Source organism: Parasteatoda tepidariorum, chromosome 1, assembly GCF_982258835.1.
Source record: "Parasteatoda tepidariorum strain Cologne lab strain chromosome 1, Ptep-v5.0, whole genome shotgun sequence".
Classification (NCBI taxonomy): Eukaryota; Metazoa; Arthropoda; class Arachnida; order Araneae; family Theridiidae; genus Parasteatoda; species Parasteatoda tepidariorum.
Window position 1 is genome coordinate 29,876,060 of NC_141755.1, and position 27,915 is coordinate 29,903,974.

A 27,915-nucleotide genomic window follows, 5' to 3' on the forward strand; every position below is an offset into this window, starting at 1 on the left:
TAGTCAACGGACTATTAAGTTCCATAATAAAAAAAACAATTATTATAAAAAGCACCATGCACGCTTTAAATTTGAAATTTGAACCCGTCAATATTATTCTCTAAGCATATTTACTATTCTTCATGACAAAACTGCTCAGAAAAACAGACTATTTTTTGTTAAAAAAAATTGAAATTTGAAATGTGTTAAAAAAATTAATTCTCTAATGTGTCCTTAAATTAAAAGGAAAAAAAATTTAAATAGGACAAATACGTATAATAATTCTATAAAAAAAATTGTATGTCCTGATTATTTTTCCCGAGAGGAGTGCTGCGAGATATTTTCTTTTTTTAAACAAATAGATATCCTTTTTTTTACTTAATTCTAAAATATTTTGAAGAAAGGTCTTTTTATATGCATATTTTGCTACGGAAGTTCAAAAGCGTTTAAAACCTACTGATTTTAAAGTAATTAGAATTTTTTTCCTTCCAAGTAATTTGTATTTTTAAGTCACGTGTATCAAGCGAATATAAAGTGAGCCCATATTACGTATAGTTAAAAAAAAGCACTTGGTGATAACTACTAACCTTTGTCACTAAAGCACTTTTGGAAGAAAGTGTGTTGTGTTGATCATGGGATACCTTTTTCACTGAATAGGGATGAGGGGAAAAAAACTTTTTCACGTCCTAAGAAAGTTCAGTAATTCTTTGTTCTATTGAAGTGTTGAACTAATCTTCCTCACTTCAAATATCTTGAATTGTTTGCAATTTTTTTTCGTCGAAATTCAGACACAACAGAACATGCCTGATCCTACACTGAGAGAAAAAAGTATGGTCGAAACTACCCGAATATGGTAATTTTTATTATGTTTTTGGTTCTATAGAAACTTTATTTAGCATGGTAATTTTTACCTAAGCAAGCGCTTTGGTAATAACTGTGGAAAAATTAGCAATAAAATATAATTTTATAATATATGATGAAATTTGGTAAATGGGGAAAAATTTGGAAATTTTATCCTGAAAATTTAGCATGATATAAAAAACATTTACTCGATTAAATTTATTTTTAAGTTTTATATTTTTCACTAAATGTGTAGTAGTAAGAACTATTATTTTAAAAACAAAATTGGACACTGATAAATTTCAATTTTACATTTAAATGCGTTTTTTAAGTTGCTTCAATTTAAAAGGGATTTTTTATACTTATTTCTGAAAAAAAATTGATATGTTATTACAAAAAAGAAATCAAAACTTAATTAAATATCTATTCATATATAAATAATAAATTACATAAAATTTTATTAAAAATTACATTTCTTGGCTTAATATATTAATAAAAACTGAAAATAAACAAATGTTTTTCAATAATTAACTTACTCTACTTTCTATAACATAAATCAAATTAATTGTCTCTAAGGAACATTAAAGTTTAAATAAGCTTTCGATACTTTTGTCTTTAAAAGATTTCAATGCTATTTAATGAGACTTTTATCATTAAACAACATTTATTTCAGCAGAAATCTATAATTAACGTACTTTAGAATTAGAGAGTGCTCAAAATTACTAATTAGTTTAAACATCTATAAAGATATTGAACATGACATCCTAAATTCAATAATACCATCAGAAAATTAGTTTGCTTATGCACCCATCTAAAATATCTAGTCTGAATATTTTAATCGCCATTTATGTATATTTGATTCTGAGTATATGCAAATTATTTCATTTCCAATCTGTTATTTGAGAGCGATAATTGGTGTAAAATTAAATTTGTTATCATCAAATTTATGGCCTTGATATTTAATAAGTTTGTTCTGTAGTTACAGTATTTGCTCTAGTAAATTAGACATGGCAAGATTAAATTAATTTCCCTTGTGCAATAACGTAATGATATTTAATTTTGCTTCACTGTAACAACTAGTCTTAATTATTTCATATAATTCTTGTACCAAATATTTCTAAAATATTAAGTCTTTCCCTTTTATGAATATTTATTAGAATTAAGGTCTTAAAATTTTCCTTTTATTATACATTAATATTTTATGTCGTACAAATATTTTTTTCATCAACACAAGCGCAGATGTACAAATAAAATTTAAACTCGAGAGAGAAAAATGAAATTTAAAACAACAATGCTTAAATCGTAATAGAAATTGAAAGAAACGAAAATGAGAAAATTTACGGAAAAATCAATTAAAATTTAAATAAATTTAAAACAAATTGAAATTTTTGGGAAAATCTCAATTCATTTTCCAAAAAAACACTCTTCAAACTCAAGAGACATTTTTATTTCCTTAATAAAATGCATCTTTTAGCACATGAAATTACAACTCTTTAGTTGCATTTCATTGCGCTGCAGAGCTGCCTGCGAGGTATATTTTACTACAAGTCTAAGATTTCATAATTCTTGAAATAGCCATCGAATGTCATACTCCCTGCAATCCTTTCGTATCTCATATACATTTCTCTACTCACCTTCCTAATTTCACGGCTCTAAAGTTTTAAAGTTTTCGCACAGCAAGGCAAAATTTAACTTAAATTTGAATACTCAAAATTGTGGTGGCGGTGACATGAGTTTTTAATAACTAGTTTTCTTTTGTAAGAGAATCCGAAATAGATTATTTATGTTGAAGCACGAAACATTACATAAATCAGTTAAAAATATTCTGAGATATAATAAATTAGAAGCGCAGCTGTTGTTGTTTCTAATGCCACTTACCAATACCAGCAAGCCTGCTTGGTGAAACCAAGCAAATTTTTAGGCAGAGTGCGTGTTGCTTAATTTTCAGTGGCTTCATCTATAGCCAGGAATATGATTTCAACCATACACACATCACAGCCCGTTATTATTCATCCACAGATCGAAATTTTGACCTGAACCAGAGAACGATTAATCTCTAATTCCTTACCCACAGAGGTATGATTTGTTATGGAGACATGGTGGACGTTGTGAATCGGCATATTTAACTTGCATCAATCACTATTTACTACACAGGGAGCATTCGGCCGGCGGGGATTAAACTCACGAACTCTTGGACATGGGTCCAACTCCCTACCAACCAGGCTATCCCAGCCATAAACTATAATTATATCTAAATTTTTTAAGTGCTTTATTTGCAATTTTTCGAGAAATTTTTTCAGTCAAGTTTCTTTAAATTCCACAATTCCCAACTGTAAATCGTTCAAAATGTGGTTTAAACAACTGTTCGAAAAGGACACCAGTCATCACTGTCTACTTTTGAAATCCCTTCGAACTCACGTTCCTGCTAAGGTATTAAGAGGAACGTTTTAAAAAAGAAAATATTCGGTATTCAAGCCATTTGTGAGGTAATTTTTCCATTCATATGTCAACGGTTATCCGGAAATTCTGGTTATCAAAGTTAATGTGCCTATTATCACACATTTAGTGAAAAATACAAAACTGAAAAAATAAATTTAATCAAGTAAATGATTCTTATACCGTGCTCTAAGGTATCATGATAAAATTACCAAAATTTATAGCATTTACCAAATTTTAACACATTATAAAATAATAATTTATTGTTAATTTTACCCAATTTATTACTTAAGCACTTAGGTGAAAATTGCCGTGCATTTTGGTGTTAACATACAGCTAGAACACGATGTATTTTACCATGCCTTGATAGTTTTGACTCTATATTTTTTCCAGTGTGTATAGCTCATTTTAATTAAAAAAAGAATTTCTTTGGGAACTTGTACAAGCATATTATTATTTATATACATTTGTTAATATATATTAGGTTAGTATAGGTAGGCACAATATTGATAATTTCCTGATATATAAAAGAAATGTCATTGAATTAAAATGTTAAAAAATATGAAACCATCTGCTTTTGTCGATACTTACACTTTTAAAGCGTTTGTTTATGAAGCTGAACAATGCAAAATTGATAAGAAATAAATCAATATTAAATTTATGTCATAACTACAGTCGCATAACGTTCAATATTAATTGTAAATTCCTGCATATTTCATATTTTTCAGACTTATAGAAACGCTTTTCAAATTACTTGATCAAATACTTCATTCGCTTTGAAAAATATACATATTGGAAATAAAAGTTGACATGTATCAAGTACTTAAAAACAGACGTCCATTTTCACGACTAATATAAAACGTAAAGTTGCCAAATATAAAACGTAAAGTTGCAAAGAAAATTGGAAATGCATTTCTACTTGATTTTTGTCTTTGGAAAGGTGATAAGGAACTAATATTAGTTTTGGTTTATCTAGTTTTATTTTTCAACTTTACTTTTCCAATTTCTGGCAAATCTTGAAAACAGGCGCCTATTTTTAAGCGCATGAAACATGTCGACTGTTATTTTCTAATTTCATATTTTTTAAAACGAATGAAGTTTTAGTCAAGTACTCTTTTACAGCATCAGTTTCTCTGCATAATTTATTTAACATTTCATCAATAGGAATAACATCAATAGGAATTAATAAATTAATATTGAATTTAAGTGCTAATAACAAGTACAAATTTATCAAAACATTTTCAGGTTAGTCCTTACCTACTATATTATTGAATGGTACTATAAATATGATTTTAATTTTTAAGTGGTTTAACTTTTTTTGATAAATCCAATACAGTGAATGGATGGATCGGAAAAGGCAACATATAACTAAAACATAAAGAAGTTGTGTACTTAATGACCAACTTAGCAGTATTAAAAAGGAATTTATGTAATTGTGATTCACAAAAAATGGAAATAAAATAGTAATAGTACAGTTAATTATTAATGGAGGCACAAATTTCCTAATTTATGGTTTTGCTTTTTTTTTTTACCGAATAGCAATGAGTAGAATATTTAATAAGAGTTATAAGGCAATGTTTCATGAAACTCATTTCAAATATATGTTATTATTTTCCAAGAGGGGAAAAATTATATAATATTTTCAATAATCAATTATTATTTTTTCAAATGATACAAAAGTAATTTACAATTAAAGTTTACACAAATTTATCTTATTGTAGAATTTTTAGGAACTGATGATAAGCTGTTTCATGAAGCAAATAATTCCTTAAATTTAAAGCAAGCTCAAAAAATTAATAAAAAATTAATAAATTAAAATTAAAATTAATTAGAATAAATTTAAAAAAATTTTAATAACTGAAGAAAACATTTTAAACTTGGAATTTTGCTAAATGGTATTAAAAATTTATAAAAAATAAGTTAGCATGCTTGTTTTTATCTGTAGTTAAAATAAAAATTGTTTGAAAATTATTTTATCTAACAGTGTTTAAATAAGTTTTGACTCTGCAGTTTCGGAAACTGCAACAAAAAAAATCCCTTTTATATCTCTATAGATGTATAGATCTTAATAAATTTAAAATAAAATCAATATCATGTACAACGAATAGCATAAAAATAACTAGAATCACGTATATTTATAAATGCCTGCACGCAAGCTGTTCTCTGAAAATATCTGTAGTTCCTCTATAGCATTATTGTAAGTACTTTTTAAAAATCTTTGATATGGTACAATTTAATGAGACAGTAGAAAACTTATAAATTTTAAAAAAGGAAAAGAAGAAAAAACGAATAAAATACAACATATTTTCAAAGTTGTATCATTATTTATGTTCAAGTTTTGTGCATAGTTTTTTAAACTATTCTTAACTCAGAATACTTAAAAAAAAGCATGATATTCCTAATAAAATGAAAATTTCTTAACTATAAAATTTTTTTACACTATTATAATGACTTTTGACGAACTTTCTTTAAATAAACATTAAAGGAAAATTTTAGTTAAACTCATTGGATGTTCAAAAAATGTCTGATGATTTGCAAGATCAATTAACGAAGCAGAAAATAATAGGGTTTCCGGCATTTTACTTAAACCGGTATGTTTTTATTTAGTATGTTTTTATTTAGTTAGTAAGTTTAAAATCCAATTTTTTCATATTATTATCAAATTAAAAACTATATAAAAGGTTGCTGTCAAAAATATTTTTTGTTCTTGATCCTCTAACTCTTCTTTATTACTCAATTCAAAAGACTCAAATAGTTCTATTGTCGCTGCTTTAGATCCAGACAATTTTTTAGCAATCGGCACTTTGCACAATGCCTATGCAGTGCACACGCTTCTGAATTTTCTACATGCACACAGAGAAAAAATTCTGGCAAATCTGCCGTACTGTATAGTAATTATAGTTCTAGTAAAGAAATATTAATTATAATAATAATAATGCCAGTAGTAAAGACTGAAACATGCTGCATCTATTCCTTTCATTTCGTAATTTTTCCGTTCATATAGTCACGGTTTATTTAAAATTTTCTATTTGCAAAAGTTTCTCATTACCACACATTTAGTAGAAAATACAAAACTGAAAAGTAAATTTAACCGGATTTTATGCCATGCTCGAATGTATAATGATAACATTACCAAATTTCATCACATATTATAAAACTTTATTGTTAATTTACCAAGATCATTACCAACGCTTTGCGGTAAAAGTTACCGCGCTTTTGGTGTTCCCATGGAGCCTGAAACACGCTAAGTTTTACCATGATCTGTTAGTTTTGACCATACTTGCTTTCTCAGTGCAATAATATATACATTGATAAATGGATTGTGTCTTTTTTTAGTAGCACTGATCTCTTGAAGATATTCTATCATTGACACCACAGATTAACGTATACATTATTGACTTTGTCCTCCTTTAAGGATGTATATAGCATCATTTAGGATGAATTTTTTGCTTTTTTAATCGAACAATGCCTCTAACCTGACTAATTTTTCAAATTGCACAACAAGTTCTTAAACGGATTTACATCAGGTGAATTTCAATATCAATCCTTAATTAATAATCCTTATCAATCCTTAATTTTCATTTTCCTTTTAACATTAATTTTCTTTTTCCTCCTCTATGCATCTCTTGGTAATTTATGAATTACGGCAAGGGGTTAAATCATGTTGAAATGTTTCGTCAAGCGCCTGAATTTTTGAGTATTCGATTGAATTCCTGCAACCTCAAAAGCTCTTAAAACAAGAATCGGATCACTTATTTTAAAATAAAATAATTTAAAATATGAACAATTAAAAATTTTAACTGTCATGATCACATGATGCACTATACACAATTTTGACAGTGACCCCTAAGCCTATTCCTGCCATAAAGTTGTCATTTAATTATATCAGAGCTGTGGAAACGATAGTTGAAATGTGTTACCAACAGAATAATTTCAAAATAATTTCTAAAGAAATTATTTCTTCATCTCCGGATTTTTTTGAAAGCTCAACTCCAACTCCTTCTTATACTTGCTTAAAATTTTCGATTAATTGATCTTGTTTTGATCAAAAATTTTCTACAACTGAAGAAATAAATTTTAAAGTCAAGGAATATATTTATACAAAATATTGGAATCCTGCAAAACCCTCGTGAAATAAAACCAAGATATCAACATCTCCCTCTCACCATCGAAAATATACAAAGTTTCAAAATAAAGATTGTTCAGAGTTAATTTAAAAACTACACTGAGAAAAAAAGTATGGTCTATCATAATATAGTAAAACGTACCGTGTTTCTGGCTCTATGAGAGCAAAGCTTAGTAATCTTTACCGATGCGTTTTCAATTCAATATGGTTTTATAATATGTAGTAAAATTTGGTAAATGTGATAAAATCTGGTAATATGGGGCAGAATATAAAAACCATTTTAGGTTAAATTTACTTTTAGGTTTTGAATTTTCCCCTAAAGGTGTGATAATAAGAACTATAATTTCGCAAAGCAGTATTTCCGAAAAGAAGTTACCATATGAATCTGTAAAAACTTTCAAATTACCGGTTTAAATACCGTATATTTCAGTTTTATTACCCAGAATAATGTTATCATCAGAATGTAATCATCAGAAATGTCATTACAGTACAGTACAGTAATTTTACTAAATATTTTTTCCGCGTTTAGGACAATATTACAAAAGAGGAAACATTATGTTTATTATTTATTTGATTAAACTAATTTATTTGCTAAATAAAACCTGGTTTTTAAAGTACTAAATCAAAAGATAACCAACTAATAATCTATATATTAATATAATAATTCAATCAAATGAAACATTCAATAAACTCAACATCGAATGTGATAAATTAAGCGTGTGATAAGTTATAGTTTAAACAATTGTCAGTTGCTCATTTAAGTAATCTTGTTCATTTAAGTAGTGTCACTTGCTCATTTAAGTAATTTTTTCCCACATTTATAAGTATTTGCCTAATTGATTTTCATAAGATCAAAAACATATTTTCTTCTCTTAACTAAAGGAGTTACCAGCTTTTAACTAACCGGAGTCAGGAGTCGAGCAAATTTTGTCGACACCGTTACCCACTGAGATTCAAGCACAATTTTCTTCATCACAGACTGCACAGCAATGATTTACATATTATTCACGAAATGGCTGTCCAATAAATCAGCATTGCTCAAACTATAACTCATCGAGTAAATTGCTTAGGCTTAACAGTTTTGCATTTGTATCCGCTCCCCTGTAGCGAAAACAGGAATAATTTTCCAGTTGGATTAATGTGTTGCTCATCTCATGGGTTTGTGCTTTGAGATACTCTATGGAGATCATAGCAAGTCAAATCAGTCTGCTCTGTGATGTTACAGAAGTGACCCTAAATTCATTACTTTTGCACAAATTTAACAGCGCTCAGTTGTCAGGCCTTTGGGGCATATGTAATTCAGAATGTTCATCACAATCGTCGCTTCTCATGGATGGAATAAATATATTTGCATACAATAAATGTCATTTTAGATATTGTATTCCTTGCGATGAATGAAAATTCTTTAACAATGTTTCTTTCAAATTGCTTTTAAAATTAATCTGTTTCTTAATGAAATAAAAGAGCTTCACTAAATTGAATGTTTCATAAATCGAGTTATTAGCACATATATTTAAATCAATTTTTTAAGTTAATATGTTGTTGTTGTTCCTGATAACACTTGAATATGTCCCAACGAATTAAACCAGGAGGGCTTTAGGAATTAAATCAGGAAGAAGCTCCTCTTGGTTGTTTTTAGTTTGTATAAAAAATGTTTTAGATGTAACGAATTGGATATTTTTAGGAATTAAAACGGCATACTTATTTTTAATTATTTTTATGACTTTAATTCCGATTTTTTTTATGAAATTATCAAGGTAATAAATGTTTTTTTTTGGAATTCTAACCATTCAAACTAAAGTTTATGTTAATATCAAATGTGTTATAGAGATGCTATAGACTTTATAAATTGGCTCATTTTGAGATTTAAAATTGCAAGGGTTACTTTAATTGTTTTTATGAAACTGTAGTTTCTGAGTTTGCTTTTTTCTTATAAAAAAATGAAGAATTTAATGGTATTTAATATTTTATAAAACTTTAATCATTTAAACTTCTGTTTAAATCGAATGCTTCAGTTAATATAAAAGATGTTATAGATTGGTTGCTTTTAAGAAAAAACCAATGTAGCTCCCTTTAATAGTTGTAACTCTCTTTTTACTTCCGAATGCTACTTAAAATTAAATGCTTATGTTCATTGATTAATTTAAAATTAAAATATGTTTTGTTATTATAGATGCTTAAAATTTTCAACCTTCAATTTTTAACACTTTATTATAAAGGTTAAAATTTACCTAGTACAGTAATAGCTAATAAAACAGTTTGAGATTTTTTATTGCACATATCCATTTCCTGAATTCTTTAGCTACAAAATAATAGAAATAATAAGTGCCCTACAATATGTTCATAAGCCAACAATCCTCTAAAATGAGTTAGTCTTTATTTAGTAAAAATTAGGTAATAAATAATGTCGATAAGTAATTTGATTTTCCGTCTTAATGAAGAGTATTTGTCTTTTTTTAAACGTGTTTTATAATAGGTCGTTTTTAAAGCGATTTCCTTAACAGATTTATGTTATTAAAAGCTATTTTTATGTTGTTTACTTGCTGTTTTAAAGACTTATTATCTATAAATAGCATGTTGCTATATTAGAGAGTATTTTTAAATACCTACTTTGTTAAAACATAAAGCAACAGTTTGAAGAAAAAATTTCGCAACCGAAAAAGAAATTGCTTATATATTGCCTGAAGCTTTCCAATTGCCTCTTTCAAGGGTTTTGTAAATTAAAATTCATGACACAAAGTCGTCTAATTTTAACTGTAGAATTATTTCTTTACTTTTTTACTAACAAGACATTTTAGTGCATTTCAGTTTTTTTTTTAAATTTTTGGTGTTGCAATAACAGCAAGCAAGTTTGAATTTATAAAAAATGCGTTCCAAATGTGCACGTAATCTTGTCTAAGTAAAAGAGCTAAGTACTATTAGAAATTAAGAGAACATTTCACACTAAATCTCAACAGCAGTGTAAATCTGGTGGTAATATTACTATTCATGAAAAAACCTTAAAAAATAAGTGAATTTTAAATAGCAGTAAAATTGAAATAAAAACGTTTTACTAGTTAGTTTCCAAACCTTGAACTCTGAACTGTAATTAAGGATATAAATATTTTCTATGGCAAAACTAAACAACGCAGAGATGTAGTTAGTGCATTTTGAGTTAAGTCCATAAAATTAAAGCAAAAATAAATTCTTATACTCTTTCTTAAACACTCTAAATAATGATTTTTATTCTGTTATTATTGCCAAAAATCTAATGTCTATATCGATCTTCATCTAGGCAGAGTTTTCTTTTTTTAAAAATATCATTCTACAGCTATCAGTAGCTGCGTTTTGTTTAATGGGGTCATTTACGATAAGCTACGTCTATTCTGACGCGTTTTTACCTCTTAATACTTGGGAAAAGGGTTGTCTTGCTTCCAGTGACCGGGCGATCGTCGAATCAATAAATATTGGATTTTTGGAGAAGGAACGTGTTTTCCGTATAGAATTTATGCGTAATGTGACATTCTACGTGACTGACGGTTTATTTTCGTATTCTTATTCCGTATTGATCAATTCTTAACAATAAATTTTGCAAATTCTAAGCTTCTATTAACATGACTTTGTAAGGAAAGTTTAAAAAATGAAACTGAATTCCCCAAAATTAAGTAAAGTGTATTAAGTTATATTGAATCAAATTAGATTTTATCTTCGCTGATTGGTACAGTAAGTAATTTAATAACATCAAATCAAAAATTGCAATGCTTATAGAATTTAAAAACCTACATTTTTTTTAACAAAAATCATAGTATAACTTTAATGAATCATATATTTAAATATCTCCATTATATGATTGTATATAAAATTCTATTATATAAATTATTGCAATACTTTAAGCTTTCACGAATAATATTTTTAAATATTTGAGGCCATTATATGAGTGTTCATGTACAACTATTGCATTGAAGCTAATACTTAAAAAATTAAAAAATAATATTTTTAAATTTCTGATGCCCTTATACTAGGACAAATCTTATAATAGCAGCAGATTAACAATTGCATTTACAATGCTCTATTAACTATACAAATTATAAATTTAAATACAAAATTCAAAACTAATATAAAATGCCGTCGGTTTGTAGGGTTTGTAACTAAAAAACCTTAAAAACTAAAAAAAAAAGAAAGAAACATAAACATAAAACTGGCGAATGCTGGGAGTGTCAATAACAATTTTTGTAAGAAAAATCATAAAAACTGTTAATTAAAAAAATATTGAATATTATCTCAAAATTAAATAAAAGTTTACACTTACTTTCGATTTTAAAACAAGCCTTTTTTTTAAAAGATTTGGTAAGTGATTATGCTATTTCTGCATCTATTCATTTGAAATTCGTTGACTTATTTCCTTGAAAAAGTATTGCGTTTTTGAGTTTATTCATAATTTTAAATGAGTCAGTCAAGAATAAGTTATTTAATTGGATTGGCTAATCCATCCGAGTAGTATCTTCACATGCTACAAGACCCTTGACATTATGAAGAGTTCATGTGACTCACACGTTAGCATTTATTAAAATGAAATCAGAACCTATTAAATTATTTAAAAAAGTGAACATAGGGCTCCAAGAACACATCTCTTTACACTTACCTGCTACATTGCCTCTTTCAAAGTCTTGAGGGAAGGTCTGTGCGGGAACCCAGTATGAAGCTTTCCTAGACCTTCAAATTTTTGCTTTCATAATGATGAATTTCCCTGTTCAATGAAATGAAATATCACCACATAAATAATAATTAAATACTGTATATTTTGGATTTATTTACTAGAATTATATTTTTTTAACCAAAAATGTCTTTACCATATTTAGAATAGTTTTAAAAAATTTTTTTCTCCGTGTACATTATTAGTTGAAAATACTATAGTTATATATGTACTTTCAAAGCATACTAATTTTTGTTATAGCACTTACATAAATATAACTTGTACGTCAATATTTATTGAAAAAAATTGAAGCATACGTAGAACTAAATTTTATTGAGTATTTTTATAATGGTTTTAGAGCAGGGTTATAATTATAGCCAATCAAAACTGTTGTGTTCAATTGCTATGCAATTGCTATACTATATTAATTGCAAGCAAATTCAGTTAAAATCTTCTGACTTGTAATTTTTTTTAAATCTTTACTTTGATGTTACAAATTTCTGAAGAATAAACTCATAGTTGTACCGATAAGATATTTCTTAACTATAAGTAGTATAAAAAAGGACACTTTTTCACTTAATTCTAATAAATGTTGTTCTCAATAAAAAAACACGTAATTTTCATTCTTTTACATTAAATCACGTTTTTGAAGTATATCAAATTATTCTTTTGATGATGTGCCAGAACTTAATGGATCAACTTCCCCTTGATAATAAATAGATACTGTAGAATATATATCCTTTTTATTTTCAGGAAGAAAAAAAAAATTTCTATTAAAGGTTTTTGGCGAGTATCAAATTAGCTAACTGTTAGGAATGTGGCTAGATTATTAAATTTTTTATAAACTACAAAAGCTTTTAATCAGGCAGAAAGATTTCGTTTTTGGTTCTAGAAGTCTATTTATAACGATTTTTTCCGTCTCAGGTTTTACTGGAAAACTTTGATTGAAGAGTCAAAATAATGTAATTAAAGTATTATTTGTGTTTAAAAAAAATGAACTTTTTTCATAGTAAATCGGAATACTTTTAGTTTTATGCGACGATTTTTAACCACTAGTCATGGTAAATATCGTTGATAGTTTAACACTTATAAAAATTAATTCTTTTACTTTTACCAACGTAAACTGAATTCAGTTTTACTAGGAATTATGAGTTTTAATGAAATTATCACCTAAGCTAATCCCAATTACGTATTGTTATCTAAATAAAATTACCTTAACTAGAATGCGATAGAATCCCCTTAAAAAAATTTTTTATCAAAATCAACAGATACAATTTTTTTACAAAATCGAAAAAATCAAAATTAGAAGTGAAAAAATTTGCCGGAAAAGGAAACAAATTATGAGAAAAAGAATAGAAAAAGTAACTAAATTCAACCTATTTTAGAGAAAAATGTTCTATGTTTAAATTAATACTTTTTCCAACGGCAATTACTTCATGGCTTCTCAAATCGTCATTCAAAACAATTTTTCGGTAAAAAAGTCTTGCAAATTGTTTGATCAAAATCATGCACAAAACACACATTATTTTATTCAGAAAAATAATGCAAAATATGAAATGGAAAAGGTAAAGGGGTAAATGGAAATGGGTAATGGTTAAAAATGAAACTGAAAAAATAAAGAGAAATAAAAAAAGAGCCTTGAGCTTAATTACTACACATGCATTTTTAATTGGTTGGAAGCCATTAAAGCAAGAAAAAAAGGCATTAAAGTTAGTTACTAGGAAACAAAGCGAGAAATAACGCCAACTAATGTTCTAACAAACTTTCTTATAATTACACTTCTGTTAAGGCGCAATCTGCTAGATTACAGAAATAAAATGTCGTTAAGGCTTTGATGTTCTGAGTTCATGCCCTTAGAAATACGTTAAGAAAAATGAGATTTATTTACCATCTCACGTGTAAGGAAACCTGGAGATATACTCGTCAATAGCTTTTTTATTGTTATTATTATTATTGTTGTTGCTATTTATTTTTAGGTTTTGAAACTACATATAAGTTTAATTTTGTCTATTTCAAAGTAGTCAATTAAACATTAAGTATTAAAAACTGCAATTTTTAACCTTCAATACATTTCCCAGTTCTGATCATCTCTCAGACGATGGACAAGCAAGTGCTGTTGACCGTCGATGGTTTCTTTTATTTAAACATCTTTTTATCTTTGATCATAAATCTTAATATGCGCTTTAAAAATATGAAACAATAAAATAAAATTAAATAAAAAAAATACGAAAAATATTTTTTGAGTAACGAAAAACTCTTTCGAGAAATCATTAAAAAGTTGCTGGTGCTTTCATGCGGCTTAAAAGTGTATTCGCCTGACCATATTAATGGCGGGGAGGGGGCGAAATCTCTACGAATTTTTACTAAATTTGAATTTTTACAAAAATATATAAAAGTAAAGTGAAATATGCAATATACATATATATATATATATATATATATATATATATATATATATATATATATATATATATATATATATATATATATATATATATATATATATACACACACACAAATATAACTAAATTTATCCTACGATTACTTTATCAAAAGAAGATAGACATTGATATTCATGTAAAAATCGAAATGGTAAATGGTAACTAACGTAAAAACTACAAATAATAATGATGATAGTGATAAACATTTTAAGAATTTTCTCGATTTTAATACAATAATCAGGAGTCTCTAGTTTTTTTTTTCTTTTTTTTTTAAATTTTGTACATTAGTCCTACGAAGCAACAATATTGCAGATTTGCAGATATTTTCTCTAGATTGAAAAAATTAACTCATATCTAAATATGTAAGATTTAAATATTAAGACACCAAAAAGCTCAGAAATTTTTATCGAAGTGCGTTGGTAATGATTTTGGTGAAATTAAGAATATGGTTTTATAATATGTGACTAAAATTATTTAATGGGATAAGACTCAATAATTTTATCATGATATATTAGATATCATGATAAAATTATTAAAATTAGATATCATGATAAAAATTTTATCATGATATTCATGATATATTAAAATCAAATATTTCATTGCATTTATTTTACAATTTTGTATTTTATGCTAAATGTGAGGTAATAAGAACTATAATTTATAAAACCATAATTTTTGGTAAGCCAATACCATGTAAACAAAAATATCACTAAATGAATTAAATACCATATATTTTTTTTATTAACCAGAATTTCGCTGTTTTTTTCTTTTTTGTTTACTAGAAATGTCATTACCATACAGTGTAGTAGTTTTACCAAAACATTTATTTCCGTGTAACAGTCTTGTGCATTGTATGCTACAAAAATAAATCAGAAACTTAGTTTTTTTGACAAAATTGAAGGAAACATAATTTATGATTAAACTAATCTCTTTTTTAATCACGACTTCTTACATGCAATACTAATTTTAGTTTTTCACGGAGAAAAAATTAATTGCGTCTCCATGCATTAGACGTAAATGTGATAAATTTATTTACTAATATGCTGAGAATCTTGCTCGACCTTTAATAGAAAAAGAGGCTTTCTATAACTAATTGCCCTTAAGTATCCCGAAATTTAAGGAGAAGATAAGACTGCTGATTAATCATAATACAGTGTAAGTCAAGATAAATTAATATTGCTGATCATTAATATTCCTTACAGGATTTAATCTCATACTGCGTATCTAAACAAAGATAATAAGTAAGGATAGCTTAAGTTGCAATTTAGTCAAAAGATAAGGTTTATAATTATTCAAGATTATGAAAATTCATTAAAACAGCTTCCTAACCTATACTAATAAATACTACTAGATTTAAACAGGCTTTAAAACGCATAAATATTTTATAATTAATTTCAGCGTAAAATATAATAATAATACCTTTTGTCTCTGAATTTTTTTTTAAACTGACACATTTAATTTTCATATATCCTTATAGTTTAATGTATTACTAAAATCCGTGTTATAAAAAAATTTAAAAAATTATACTGATTAGAGATTAATAACTAATATTTAAGTGAGAAAGAAATTAACAGGTTACCGAATCAATTGTTAGGGAAATGGATTGAAAAGCATCAAAACCAATTTGATTGCCTGCGGAAACTTATAATGTTTCCTTAGACACTTAAGCACGCTAGATGGTTTTAGAAATTATTTATATGGAAGGCTATTTTTTGTAGAAATATTTAAAAATACAATTTTCTTGAAATTTAAGTTTAGGATTTAGAATTATTTAGATTGCATCTAATATTGTACTTCGATTGTATTAGTACCTAGATTGTACTTAGATTGTGTTAATCTTAGATTGTACGGGAAGTGACTTTCTAAAACAAACATCATTTAGGGGCCCTTACATAACAAAGCGCACGCTTGCTTACCGAAATTGGCAGATTAGTTAATTTGAAGTTCGGTCATTCGAGTCAACGAAAAAGGTCTAGCTTGATATAGACATTTTGTTTCAGGTTATGATTTAAGAACAATTTAAATTCTCCCACTATAAATTCGATTTTATTTGATTGATTCGATTTTATTCGGCATATTTGATTCGATCATAGTCTTTTTAAAAGAATTTTTTGATCTCAATAGGTAAAATGAAAAAACATTGAGAAAAAAAAAACGGACCACCCTGAATAAGTTATGATTTCAGGATGGGGTCATCAAGTTCAAGGACTCAATTGAACTCAAATATGATAATTAATAAATTGCAGACAATATTTTAAGTTACTGATTCAGTCACAAAACATACTTTCTTTGAATGAACATACCTTTTTTTCTGATTCAGATTTCTCGGATTCAGATTTCTTACTCCTAAAATATAGGGGGTAGAAACAATCTGGGAAATATGGTCCCAATAGTTTGCTCAGGAGAGCACTCCAAAGTTTGGACCCCTTAATGTTAATTTTACTTTTTGCGTATTTCGCCACATCTCGAGCCCTTTTTAAGCGAATTAAAAAAAAAATTGCACACAATTATAAAATTCGTTTAACCAAATATAATTCTATTCAAAAAATAACTTTTAGTACATATTTATTATTTTTATAGTTTTATTTAGTAACTGTCACAATAATTTTAAATTCTAGGGGAATTTTTTTTTACATGATTTTAAATAATCTACTTTTTAAGGGGACCATTAAACATTAAGGGATCAGAACTTTGAATGGCCCTCCTGACCAAAGTATAGGGACCATATTTCCCAGATTGCGGTTATCCTCTATATTTTGGGGATGAGAAATCCGAATCTGTTGAGAAAAAGGTATGTTTATTTAGAGAAAGTAAATTTTTGTCTGATTTCATATTTTCAAATATCATCTGCATTACTTAATTTATTATAGCTCACACCCTCGAACCATTAAGATTAATTTCTAGAATGTGAAGATGCAATCATTAGACCAAAAGTTATCCAGGGTGGCTATTTTTTTTCGGTGCACTGCACAACACACACAGAAAAATGAGAAGAAAATAGTAACGTAACCATTAGTCTGCAACGTTTAGGTTTTATAATTTTTTACTGAATATTTACTGTAACATTGAGTTCTGTTTTCAGAAAAGTTTAGACAATGTAACAATATACTAACTGAACTTAATTTGTGGAAATACGTTATGTCTCTATTTAATATTTTTTTAACAAAAATTCATCTGCGTTTGGAACTTACGAGTCTTATTAACATGACTTGGGGACTATATGTGTTGTAAGATTTTAATAATGATGAATAATTATTATTAAATAATCAAAAGAGGGAGAAAGTTATAGTACGATTTAAAACTGCCAATATACATCAAAAAAAGAAAATTAAGTTTATTTGCAAATCAATTTCTTAAAGGAGACTTTTCCCTCTCGTATAATATTTGTTTGATTGTTCTATTCTTCAGTCAAAAAAAAAAATCTGATAAAATGGCTTGAGTTATTTTTCAACCTGATAAAAAGATTTAGCTTTTTTCTTCTAGAAACTGAATTAGCTTTTTGTTCTTTATTTTACAGATTCCTTTTACAGATATTCTTAAATTTATAAAAATACTTCATAAAAATATTAAACTCTTAAATTTATAAAAATACTTCATAAAAATATTAAACTCTTAAATTTATGAAAATACTTCATGAAAATATTATCATTATAACTAAGAATCGTATAACACTTTCGCTTCGTCATCATCACCGTATTGACTACTCTGCAAAATATATTTTTTAACGCTTACAAAAAATAAATCAAAAGCATTTCTCGAATCAATTATCAAACATTTTAAACCAAAAATATTGGAATTTTAATCAGAGTGGAATCGAATACATTGGAAGCCGTTGGCTAATTCAATCTTGGATCTTAGGTGTTGTTGTTAAAAATGCTATTATTTTCTAATTACTATTACTCTAAGAAAATATATTTCAACTTAGGAATAAAGATTGTGTGACAATAAGAAGTAATAATTGCCTTAATTTTATTTGCTTAATTTTATTTGTATAATTTTATTTATTTATTTTTATTTGTTTAAAATCCGCAACAACAACCTTATATTATATGAAAGTTCAAATTTGAAAGGGGTTTTTTCGAGTCTTTCGTAATTTGTAAAAATTATGTTAAGATTTATGTTTGGCAACTTCTAATTTCTTCGTATAAATTTTTTTTAAACTTTTATTTATTAATTTTTTTATTACTTTTAACATCAAGCTAAGCACAAGCTAGCTAAAACAAAGATCTCAAAAGAAAAATTCATTTTTCTCCAGAAAGGCAAATTTTTGCCAATACTTGATTCGTGAGTTCCTTGGTCTTCTGAATTCAATTCAATGAGTTCCTTTCGATTCAATGAGTTCTTTTGTCTTCTGATTGGGTTCAAAATTACAAGGCTACGGTGTTGAACATCAGTAGTCGTAAACCAAAAATTAGGTCGGCAGTTCAGCGACAGTTACAAAATAAAATAAAACTTTCAGCTCATCTTATTTATCTATTTTAGGTTGCATACATTTTTTTTCTCTACTCAATTACCACTATCCAAAACGCCTTTCAACTTTTTTTCCTTTTGCAGTAATAAAAAACACTTTTTTATCATAAGCAAGACATGACAAAAGCTAAAAAGTCCTATTATGAACCTGCCGAAGAACTAGGAACTATCATTTATTAAGCTGTCAGTCCATCAATTTATTTCTCGTAATTGATTTCTTTGTCAACTGATGTCACACCAATCGGAGAAGAAATTCCCCATTTATTACTGTTGATAATAGAAGCGGTCCTGTATCTATTTTCCAAGCACAAATGGTATTGAATAAAAAGTATTCCAGCTATTTCTTTAAAAATAAAAATCCATACATAGTCAATACGAAACTTAAATTGAAAACTCATGTGTTGTTATACAGTCATTAAAAATAGGCACATCAATGCTGTAATTTAATACTTGTTGAAAAAGTTTTAATGTGAAAATTTAAATTTATAAATTTTCCTTTATTATTTAAACTAGTGGTGAAATCTATACATACCATGCAGGTGTAATCCATGCAATATATCGTAATCCATATATAGTCAATACGAAAATAATATTCAGAATTCTTGAGATGCGATTCAGTCTTAAAAAATAGACAGATTAATGCCGTAATTTAATAATTGTTGAAAAAGTTTAAATTTAAATACATAAAAATTTTATTTAATATTTAAACAAAGGGTGTGTTCTGAATAATTTCTAATAAATCAAATTTAAATATATATTTTAACATTTTATCAATCAAGAACTATTCAATCGCTTACGTTCATATTTTGGATTTGTTTATTTGGTCTCAAACTTTCAACCTATCTTCTAATAAAACTATTCGTACCATACTATCCTGATAGATTTCGATTATTGTCCCTACATTTTGAAGGCCAAAAATCGAAATCCATTCTTATAGAAAATACGTTTTTGTGTCCGATTTTGTTACTTAAACTATCAATCATACTAATTAGCCCATTTGAGTTAAGTCTCGCAAATCATTAAAATTTCCTCTTATGTGCTTGATAATAATCCAATCAGCAAATCAAAAGTTACTAAGAAGTCCCCCGTTTTCTTCATGTTGCGCACTGCACAGCAATTTGTTACTGGCGTTATAAAAGTAACACAATACCCAGATGTATTATTTAAATGAACTACATGAACAAATAATAAATATATTTGATGGGAGGCATGTAATTTTTAAGTACACATAAATTACACTAATGAAATAACGTTCTTCTAATTAAAAATAATGTTTAGAAACCAAATCAAACGGTTCTATTACTTCAAATATAAACTATTACTTTTCTTTGATTTTCTTTATTATAAAGAAATATGATTACTAGTTGAGTTTTGCTTACAATTAAATATCTGAATTCTGGCTTACAATATACTGAACTCAATTTGTTAAAATACTGGGTTTTCCATTAACAGATTTGCAATTACTTAGTTCAAAGCAATAACATTTGAAATGGCAAAACTACTAATGTTCCTTCATAAATAGTTTGAACAATTCAAAGCAGTTAATTATCTGTTTTGACTGAGCTTATTGTATTCTTACTTTAAATTTAATTACGAAAACAATAATGATCAAAATCGTCTAATTAAATTCCAAAGACGTTATCTATTAAACATCGCCCACGATAGTAAGACCATGTATTATTCGCATTAGATTGATTATTTTGAGAATAAGTGCACAATAATTTAACGTATTCAACTGAAATTAGAATTTTCTTTAGGCCATTGTATTCGAAATTAAGTAAGTTTATATCTTATTTTCGATGTTATTTTATAATACAACATTTATTGATACTCCGATAAACAAAGAGTAACGGCACTTATTTCGTTTGCTTCAATATATTTTAGAGAAATATTTTCGATTGTACTTCCTTTTTAATTTCTTAACTTTACCAGCATTTGGAATTAAATTTCCACACCTAACATTTAATGGAACAAAGGGGTTAGCTTTAGCCCCACTTGCTGTATTTTTTTAACAATTCAGATAGCTTGCTCATTAGATCTTAAAGCATTTATGGTATAAAGTACTGACACTTTGGATGCCGGTTCTATACAGGGTGGTCCTAAAATATATGTCAAAAATGCTAAGGTAGGTAGAGGGGACCTAAATAAGCATATTTCTTATAGGATTGTGTGTGCGGTAATGCCGCCTTGAGCCGGTAGGGAATCAAATTTTCTTTTGTCTTTACTTGTCTTTTCAGTTTCCTTTGATTCATACTGCGTTACAAGCTAGTGCTTTAATGTGCCATTACCCCACACACATTCCTATCCGAAATATGCTTATTTATGTCCCCTCTACCTACGTTTACATTTTTGACATGTATTTTAGGACCACCCTGTATACCGTGAAATCCATTTTTACTGTAACATTTTACTTAGCAAAGGATTTGATATACCGTAATTGTTACAGTATTATCAACTATAAAGTCAGTGAAACACTGATATTAGATATTACGGTATAAAATTTTACAGCAAAAATGGATTTTACAATAAAATGGATATTACACATGATGCATCTAAGGTCCTAGTACTTTTTATCGTAAATTGATATGGGTTATTTAAGAGGCGCAGTAATGTTTAAAAAATATGCAACATTAACATTTATTGGGACTTTTACTTTTTGTTCATTTCATCATTTTTTACCTAATTTATGCACATTTCATTCCTTATTCCTTTATTTATATACATTTCATATACATCATTATTTGAGTTTTATACATTTCCATACTATTTGAAAATAACATTTGAAACAATTCATAAAATTTCCCTAAGTAAAGAAATATACATAAATTTTCAGCGTTTGAAGACTAAACAGTTTAAGTTCATTCTTTCACGAACTCTTAAAAAAAATAAAACAAAAATTTTTATTGTGTTATTGAGAAATCTCATTAAACTTAATTAGTATTAAAATAGCTGAGGTGTAAAACATTCTCCTCCCAATGAGGTGAAACGAATTCCGCCTCCGACTCGCACCGACCACAATGCTGACGTAAAATATATCCTCAGTAGTAGACGAATCATTGTTTAGAGTTCCCTTGCCGTCAGACTAGCCGTGGCAACTTTTCGTGGTTTTCCTTGGCATGTAACGCAATTTGAGTTAGTTCCATGAAAAAGTACTCAACTAAGGCAAAATTTTCTCCTAATACTTGATGCAGGAGTTCCCTTGTCTTTTGAATTGGGTTCAAAATTGTAAGGCCGCGGAGTGGAAAATTGGCGGTCGTAAACACAAAATTGGGTCGGCAGTTTAACGAAGGTTATAAAATAAAATACTATATTGATGCTTGTATATGTCGTTTATATTGATTTAAATTATTTTGTATTTTCAAGTGCGCTTTATATCTTAGCATATTTATTACCTGCTGTGCGTAGATTGAATTGAACACGTGGATGTAATCATCTGTAACAATTTTTCTTGTTTAGTTTCTTTTCCACTTTTTTAAATCCCTGCGTAAGGAAATTTAAAGTAGAGTTACAATTGCTTTGATTTTTTGTATGATTATTCAAAAGATACAATACATTGTCAACATCCTCATTCAACCAACACCTCCTAGTAGTAGGAAGGCCTCAGCACGGATCAATTTAGTAGTCCGATGTGACGAAGTTAACTGCGCAGTAGATGAAAAATAAGAAAGATGTCATTTCGTTAGGGGTACTAAGCTGCGCAGTGGCTGAAAATACAAAATATGTCATTACGTTTGGACTACTAAAGGATATTTATGGTAACCCGTGCAGAGGCCTACTCCTTTCTAGGAGGTGTTGATTCAACACACATTTAAATTAAATTAAGAAAATATGTCTCAAACGGTTAAAAAAATTATTTATAATTATTATTTATATTATTTATAAATTATTTACGTTACATATTTAAATTATTTATTAAAATTATTTACCGTTTTTTTTTCTTCTTTTTGTAGCTATAATTAGCATCACTGAAACGTCGTTAAGGAACGCGAAAATGTTTCAAATAATATTAAACGCGAATAATGAAGATGTGAAAATATGCCACTGATTCTTCAGATGTCAAAAAGCAAACACTAAACTAAATTACAAGAAAGAATCAGTATCATATTTAATTTGCTTAACTTAGATTTCAAATCGTAATTTATTCTTAAATGGTTATTTTAATATTATATGGTTTATGCTATTTCACACTTCCAACTTAAATTCAAACTCAGATGTGACATTAATTAGATGATACTTAGATGCGCCATCCTCTTTACAATTCCACTATAACTGAATTCTTGTTTCCAAAGATTGGCCGCATTGTTCTAGCAAGTCATGTGACACATTGGATCTGTTTAACTGCAAACCCGCTTCAAATATCTTCCACCTTTGAGAGTTTATCTTTTCACGGTTTACGGGTGTTAATAGTTTAATGATTGATCTTTCAATTTAATCAAGTCATAATTTACGCGTGATTCGATATTTTAAATATTTATTTCATAAAATTAAACTACAATACAAAAGTAAAAATTCTTAAAGAATAATACAATACAATTGAATACAATACAAGTGATACAATACAAGTGAATTCACCGTAGCTAAATTATGGCATTTGTCGATTCAGAAGCCAATCTTGTTTGACTTACTCGCGTAACGTCGCTTACAGGTATAGAATTAAATCTGATTTAAAACACATGATTAGGTACTTCTCTTCTTCTCGAATTGCAAGTACCCAATTCAACGATTTTAACAAACTTGGGGAATATTCCTACGGAATGTGGTTTGATCTTGATCGTTCTACTTAAAATGCACCATTCCAATTTTCAATGTCTAAATGTGTCCCGCAGTGGACTGATCGTTAAGACACGGTTCCCCAAAGTCAAGCATCACTGGCTGCTGTTAGTGTGCGGGTGGGTGACTACTTGGATCAATCTTCGTAGGAACCGAGGGTCTGCGGTATTGGTCCTCGTTAAACTGTTCTATCGTAAAGTGCTCGACTTCACTTGCAGGTTGTCGGGCTACCAAAGCGGGGGTGCCATCCCTTCTGCAGAGGATCAAAATTGCGATGGTATGTCTTCGGATCATCCTCAGAGATGTTTCCTAGACCGTCGCCAATAGCCCATTATGTAGCTCTAGTGCGACGTTAATGAACTACAACAACAATAACAATGTCTAAATGCATATTTTATATAAATTTTTATTTTGAGGAAAAGTACTGTCGGTGTAATGCTGGAAAATATTTTGTAATAAATTAAAAGTTTGTTTTCAAAACATTTGAAATATCCACAAAATAGTTTATATATAACAAAAATGGAAGAAATGAATAGCTTCACTTTTCTGCTTAGGTGAAAACCGATTAAACCTTTAAATTTATTTTCGAACGGCATCGCCAGAACAATTTGGAACAGTCTCCAAAAGATCCGTGTTGGGAAACTGAACCTTTGATTAAATTATCTCAATTTATACTACTCCATGCATATTTCCCCCAGAACTATTCACCAGTCTACGGAGCTCAACCATTTGCTCTAACTCGTACAATACACGAGACACAGAAACAAGATTTTTAATATAAAGATTTCGCTTTAGAAAAGATTACACTGATCTACCAAACCGGGTGCCCCGTTTAATTTGGAACTCGTTCGTATAGTATGTTACCTGAAACACATTGTACGAATGTTTAAGTTTTATAGTTTATGTTTCGTTTCCAATTATTTTGTACTATATCTTATTAAATCATAAAAACATAACATGGTTTTAAGAAATCTAAGTATTTTAAAATAAAATTTCCAAAATATTTCATATTCTATGCCTAATTATTATTTTTCCAACACAGCAATTATTGAGGAAATTTTGTGTTTAAGTCAGTTAGATTTTGTTAAAAACTATGGAAATTCAGGTTTTTGCAGAATAGGAATAATATAGTTTTCAACTCCAGAGAGCAGTACTCCAGAAGAGGCATCATGACAATACATAAGTTTGAAATTTGATATTAGATATAGGGATTGGTTAATCAGAAATCACATTTTTGTTTTTGAAAATAACATTTTTCAACTCAAACGATAGTTGTTTTTTAAAAAAAAAATTACGAAATATTTCCAATTCTAATCAATGTAAAACCTTATAATGCGAAAACTGTGGAATCGAAAGGGGAGAGACCCCCGCTAGCGCACGTCCTTATAGTTCGAAATCAAGAAGTATAGTGGTAATTAGAAGTAAGAAAATATATCACCAAACATGAGTAAAAAAGTTTTAATGTGGTAAGTGATAGCCATTGAGTATTGTCATAATTATTTTCTTAGCTAAGAACACGTTAGTTGTGGGAAGTTAATAACGATTACTTTATGAACTCAAAACATTACAGCGACCATGAGTTCATGAATTTTATGCAGATTCTTAAGCAGTTGTATAAAGACAATCTAATGATAGAATTAGCTTAATCTCGAACACATTGTCACCGAGAAAAATATTTAGAAAATTATATAAATTGAAATAAGAATTAATATAAATGAAATATTAAATTATTTTTCGAATTATAGGAAATATGTCAGATCTGTATTGGCATGAAAACATCAAAAGAACATTTCGCTCATTTGGTGAAACAATGACGTAACTGATAGTTTCTCTATCAGTTATGTCATTGCTTTACCAAATGAGCGATATAGTAAATGTGTGCTTTGGTAAGATTTAAATGGTTCTTGATACAAAAATAGGAAGCTTTTTGCTTTGTAGCTGAAACTTATTAAACCCTAATATCGTCCAAACTTGCTGCAACCATAGTATGGAGCTTTTTTGAGCCATTTTAGCGTAATTTTCGAACTTGATAACACCGCACAATGATTCAATTCCAATACACGAAAACACGGTTCAATTCAACACTTTATTAGTTTTAAAGAAAATATACACGCTATTGTAGTTAAAGGTACCGACATCGTGGTTCAGCATTAAATTAAATTTTCTAAAAGTGTGAAAGTGTCTTTCTCAATTGAAAAAAATAATCATAATTATTTTACGAAAGTGAATGCTTAAATTAGCGTCAAAATAATATCATTTAAAATAATTCAATATTTATAGCCTATTTTTATTTTGTATTCGAAAAATATTTTTTTATACAATCTTTCTCAATCTATTTCAGGTTTCTTTTTTCCAAATTCCAAAAATAGACTTGGAGAGGTATCTTTTGTGTGAGAAAAGTGATCATAGAAAGTGACAGCAAATATTTTTCACAGGAGGAGATCACAGGACGATTTTTAGGGATTCCGTTCACAGAAAAATGTCAACACTCAATCCTGGTCTCACATTTCCTGGAGGAATGAGTTCTTGGTTCCGAGGGCACTTTCAGGAATGAGAAAAGCTATTTTTAGGAAAAAAACTGTCACTCAGGAACTCGAAGAAAAAAAACACTTTCTCCTGAAATGTCACTCTTAAAATGATGGATTTTATCCATACAGAATAAGAGCCTCTGTCGCAAGGGCAATAACTTCATAAAAAGAACACTTTACGGCAAGGGATTTTGTGCGGGGATCGAATTCTTTATCCGTATCAATAAAGAACAACAAATCTTTTTGGGTGGAACTTTTTGTTTGAGGTTAAATTGATTTGCCAAGACTTTAATTTTCGTAAGTTATACAATATTTTCAAAGGAACTAATCATGTACTTTTTATCTTAAGCTTGAACCGAAGCCAACAATCATTTTTATTTTATTCACATCAAATCGAAACTTTACTTAATCCTGACATCTCAATTTGGTAATTTATAATTTGATTTCGAATTATTGTGAAGTGAAATAATAGCATTTCCTATGAAAAAGTGTCTTTTTTAAAGTAATAAAAAAAACCTTTATCAAAAATAAATTTGGTTCGAGAATGCTATGCTGTTCTGAATATTTCTGTGAACAAAAATGGTGGTTTCAAGAAAACATTCTGAATGCAACACAACTAATTTGAAAAAATCCAAGTAGGGAATACGTCTTATTATTTTTCTTATTGGAATGAAACCATAAAACTGAACTGAGAAGATAATTGAACGAATTGTGTTTAAAGAGCTGCAAAATTTAATTAAATCTAATGAACCAATCCAAGTTCTGTACATTATAATATTGAAAGAAATCAATTTAATTTTTTCCGCTTACAAAAGAAAACGAACGTAAACGAAAACTCTATTATCAGTGAATGTAATAATTTCCTTAGAAAAAACCAGAAGAAAAGTTTTTTTTCTGTGATTGAAGATTATTTTCTGGAACTACAACTTGACCAAATATAATCAGATAAGATGCCACTAAAAATAATATTACATTAGGAAGATTTTTTTAGTCACAATAAAATCTTGGAATTCAATTGAAGAAAGGTTTTTTTTTCTTCCTATTTTAAAGTTTAAGAAGCTCCATACGGCAATCTTAATAAACAAAAGTGATATTGATTTCTGATTGTGTCTACAAGAACACAAAAGCAAATCCCAATAAAGTGAAGCAACACGGAACAAAGAAACGATGTTTCGAACATATAAAAAAGCAAAAGAGAAAAGGACCTTGACGTAATAGCTACGTCATTTCTTAGAGGATGACTTATTCTCCAATCGGTTTCAACGAAAGCACCACGGCTATGACGTATTTGTCAAGCCCTCCTTCGATTGGTCCCATAGGGAGATTTAATAGATCATTGTTATATGGAGGTAGATTCCCGCCAGTGAGGCCTACAGGTATGTTATTTTTGTATTTTATTCAAAAATAAAAGAAGTGCATTAAGGGAATAACATTAGATAGAAGGAATTTGATGAAAGAGAGAATTCATTCTTAACTTCGAATACTTAGGCTACTTCATTCCGCAAGTAAAAATAGAATAAAATAGATTCACTAAAAAGGCCACTTTTGGAATAGTGTTATATAAAGAAAAAAATTAATTTAATATAATTGAATTATCAATTACTATATAGTTGGTATTTAGACTACTTGTTCACGTAAATTATCACTGCTAAA

General features: G+C 28.1%; 1 protein-coding gene across 1 annotated transcript in view; it reads left to right on the forward strand.

Annotated features, from left to right (window-relative positions):
* The window catches only part of LOC107455647 (uncharacterized), a 102,277-nt gene that overhangs the window by 15,476 nt on the left and 58,886 nt on the right, over window positions 1–27,915 (forward strand). The window contains exon 2 of the mRNA XM_016073289.4: window positions 26,076–27,638. Coding sequence (XP_015928775.1) covers window positions 27,500–27,638 — 139 coding nt within the window. The 5' untranslated portion in view covers window positions 26,076–27,499. The remainder of the gene's footprint in view (window positions 1–26,075; window positions 27,639–27,915) is intronic.